The 4136-nt window shown below is 30.3% G+C and overlaps 1 protein-coding gene across 1 annotated transcript in view; it reads left to right on the top strand.

Annotated features, from left to right (window-relative positions):
* LOC106472393 (integrator complex subunit 1-like) overlaps positions 1-4136 on the top strand; it is a gene marked incomplete at its 5' end in the record, with an annotated part of 45851 nt that overhangs the window by 19961 nt on the left and 21754 nt on the right. The window contains 3 exons of the mRNA XM_013933036.2: positions 1792-1866; positions 2415-2510; positions 2890-3103. Coding sequence (XP_013788490.1) covers positions 1792-1866; positions 2415-2510; positions 2890-3103 — 385 coding nt within the window. The remainder of the gene's footprint in view (positions 1-1791; positions 1867-2414; positions 2511-2889; positions 3104-4136) is intronic.

Below are 4136 nucleotides of genomic sequence, written 5' to 3'. Positions count from 1 at the left end.
ATAATAATGGAAATGTGACTATATTTTACAAAATACTAGTTTACTAAAACACAGCCACGACAAGCTACTTTGTAAAAATTAAAGGTCAGTTTTATATTATTGGATACAATAACATGAGAGCACGTGGGCCACATTATTGTAACTTGTATTGTTAGCCAGGCACGGTTGAAAATTCAATATAATAAAAATAATAATGTTATAAGATTTAAGCTATTTAGTCTAAATATTTATGTTTTTATGTTATAATTTGTTGTCATTCTAGAATGAAAGACGCATAATTTATATTTATTTCCTAATTTTTTATGGTGGTTACAAGATCTGTCAAATCTACCGAACTCGTACAGAGATTCTTTAGTGAAAATAACAGATAAAATATAAATTTTTTTTCTCAAGAAATGTTTGATAACTATCTAGATATTATAAAATGAAAATTACTTTGCATGTTGGATAGGCAACATGTGAACAGAAAAGAAAGGTATGAGAAAAACATTGCCTAACAAACCTTAAGACTTAATAATAAAAAAATTGATACCTTGCGTATGAAAGCATTGCAATGTTTACTCATAAACTGCCAAATTTTGTTAACATTCACTTACTGATTTAAAAGTTATAGCATAAAATCTATAACAAGCACAAAATGATTACAAAGTCAGTCCCAGGGACCGAGCCCATGTTGAATGAACTAATTTTTTTAGTAAGTTTCATGCAAGTTGGTTGATTATTTCCACTGGGAGAAGGAAAACATCAAGAGATATCGTTGACACCCCACCAGTTAAACAAACTTTGAAAAGTACACTTCAGAATATCCAAATTATAAAATTGGTTATTCTAATAAAGCAGATATCAGATTGATGAAATGAAATATGTTAAATAGATTTCCTATTTATTTTACAAATTTAAGACATTTACTAAATCAGTAATATACTAAAACAATTTCATATTTATTTATAATAGAATATTTAGATTTATTAGTATAATGGTCATTGAGTTTGTTGCTTTAAAAATGTGTGTAAGAACACTTAGTGATCATTGAGTGTGTTGCTTTAGAAATGTGTGAACACTTAGTGGTCATTCAGTTTGATACTTTAGAAATGTGTATAAGAACACTTAGTGGTCATTCAATTTGTTGCTTTAGAAATGTGTGTAAGAACACTGAGTGGTCATTCAATTTGTTGCATTAGAAATGTGTGTAAGAACACTTAGTGGTCATTCAATTTGTTGCATTAGAAATGTGTATAAGAACACTTAGTGGTCATTCAATTTGTTGCTTTAGAAATGTGTGTAAGAACACTGAGTGGTCATTCAATTTGTTGCATTAGAAATGTGTGTAAGAACACTTAGTGGTCATTCAATTTGTTGCATTAGAAATGTGTGTTAGAACACTTAGTGGTCATTCAGTTTGTTGCTTTAGAAATGTGTGTAAGAACACTTAGTGGTCATTCAGTTTGTTGCTTTAGAAATGTGTGTAAGAACACTTAGTGGTCAATCAGTTTGTTGCTTTAAAAAAGTGTGTAAGAACACTGAGTGGTCATTCAGTTGGTTGCTTTAGAAATGTAGGTAAGAACACTGAGTGGTCATTCAGTTGGTTGCTTTAGAAATGTGTGTAAGAACACTTAGTGGTCATTCAGTTTGTTGATTTAGAATCAGGAGAAAAGAATGTTATTGTTTTAGATTTGGAATTTATTTGGGATCATTAAAAAAATATATATTATTTCTTGCATTACAGAGTTATTCTGGTGTTCTTTACCGTTAAAACTTGTACTAGCTGTGTATTTTTTTTAATCCCTCTAGGATCTGACAGTTTCAGTTGCAAAAAAGCACTTTGATCAAGGAGCTCTCTATGTCTTTCTTTGTGCATGTGAACAGGTATGTTAATGGTTTATCTTTCTTTAGTTAATTGTATTAGATGTTTGATCTATTCATAATTTTTATTCTTTTGATGCAATTTATAAATTACATTGAAAGTGAAATTAAAGATAGCTGGACTGGGTTTAGGTTAGTAGAAAATGCAAATTTAATGACATTGTTCCTGAGGCATATGGTCTTTCGTAACTAAGATTTATGAATAATGAAAGTGATCAGTTGAAAATTTATATTTATTTTAATTAAAAGTGAAGATGTTTTAAATTTGTGTAGAAAACATTTATGTTGAATAAGTCACACAACTATGTATTTAATTAGACATAGTTTATAAGTATATATTTAATTAAACAGCTTTCAAGAATATATATAATTAAACATAATTTACAAGTATGTATTTAAGTAAACGTAATTTACAAGTAAATATTTGACTGAATCTAACTTACAAGTATATGTTAAATTAAACATTGTTTTCATTTTATACAATCTTTTAAGGGTATATTTTCAGTGACTTTTACAAAGAAAATTTAAATCTTTATATTTCTTTCCCATAGTTACTCGAAGGAAAAAATAACAAAGTTTTTGTAGATGGACTTCTTCAGAAACGATTATATTCTTGTGTTTTGTTTAGAATAGCCACAGCTGCCTTGGTGAGTGTCTTTCTACAATAACTTTTCAAAATTTATCAAGTATTTTCTTATGGAAGTAAATTACTTTTATAAACATTTACTATTACTTTATATTTCAGCATTTCTTGTCTGTTTTCAATTACATTATTCAAATAAATTCAATGTGATTAAGTAAAATTTATATTCTAGTATCTGGAATATCTTCTGGAACTTGAATTGAACCTTTTCCTCCAGATGACATCATTTGATAATTACATGTAGCAGTTTCAATGAAAGCTATTTAAATTTAAAAAAATATACATTAAAATTTGGTTATTTACACGTGCCATGAATAACACATTCAAAAGTCTGTCTACATCAAGTATAATGGTGTTCAAGTTAGATAAATGTTTTTATGTAGGCCAACACAGACATGTCCATCAATCCTTTGACCAGCAAGTGTGTTTGGATATGCAGACAAATCATTACCTTAGCAGGGTCCTGTGTTTCACCTTTGTTGTCAATTTTGCGTCAATTTCTTAAGCAACACGGACAGATGGAAGTACCAGTTCGGAAGGGAAAATGCTGGAAGAATTTGTCTCAAGTCAAACTTTCCTCTGATATAGTAATTAAAGGTGGGAGATCTTGTTCGTTAAACAGTAGTAATAGTTACTGAATACAAGTGTTTAAGTTAGTACAATATGTATTAGTAACAGTTACTGAATACAAGTGTTTAAGTTAGTAAAATATGTATTAGTAACAGTTACTGAATACCAGTGTTTAACTTAGTACAATATGTATTAGTAACAGTTACTGAATACCAGTGTTTAAATTACTACACCATACAGTAGTCAGTTACTGAATACCAGTGTTTTAATGGGTACACCATGCAGTAGTCAGTCACTGAATACAAGTGTTTAAATTAGTACACCGTGCAGTAGTCACCTACTGAATACAAGTGTTTTAATGAGTACACCATGCAGTAGTCAGCTACTGAATACAAGTGTTTAACTTAATACACCGTGCAGTAGTCACCTACTGAATACAAGTGTTTTAATGAGTACACCATGCAGTAGTCAGTCGCTGAATACAAGTGTTTTAATGAGTACACCATGCAGTAGTCAGCTACTGAATACAAGTGTTTAAATTAGTACACCATGCAGTAGTCACCTACTGAATACAAGTGTTTTAATGAGTACACCGCGCAGTAGTCAGTCACTGAATACAAGTGTTTAAATTAGTACACCATGCAGTAGTCAGCTACTGAGTACAAGTGTTTAAATTAGTACACCATGCAGTAGTCAGTCACTAAATACAAGTGTTTAAATGATTACACCATGCAGTAGTCAGTTACTGAATACAAGTGTTTAAATGATTACACCATGCAGTAGTCAGTCACTAAATACAAGTGTTTAAATGATTACACCATGCAGTAGTCAGTTACTGAATACCAGTGTTTTAATGAGTACACCATGCAGTAGTCAGCTAATGAATACAAGTGTTTAAATTAGTACACCATGCAGTAGTCAATTACTGAATACAAGTGTTTAAATGATTACACCATGCAGTAGTCAGCTAATGAATACAAGTGTTTTAATGAGTACACCATGCAGTAGTCAGCTAATGAATACAAGTGTTTTAATGAGTACACCATGCAGTAGTCAGTCG

This window comes from Limulus polyphemus, unplaced genomic scaffold (genome assembly GCF_000517525.1).
Source record: "Limulus polyphemus unplaced genomic scaffold, Limulus_polyphemus-2.1.2 Scaffold5294, whole genome shotgun sequence".
In the NCBI taxonomy this organism is placed as follows: domain Eukaryota; kingdom Metazoa; phylum Arthropoda; class Merostomata; order Xiphosura; family Limulidae; genus Limulus; species Limulus polyphemus.
The sequence above is the reverse complement of the archived record's forward strand: the minus strand, read 5'-3'. Positions and strand labels throughout refer to the sequence as shown.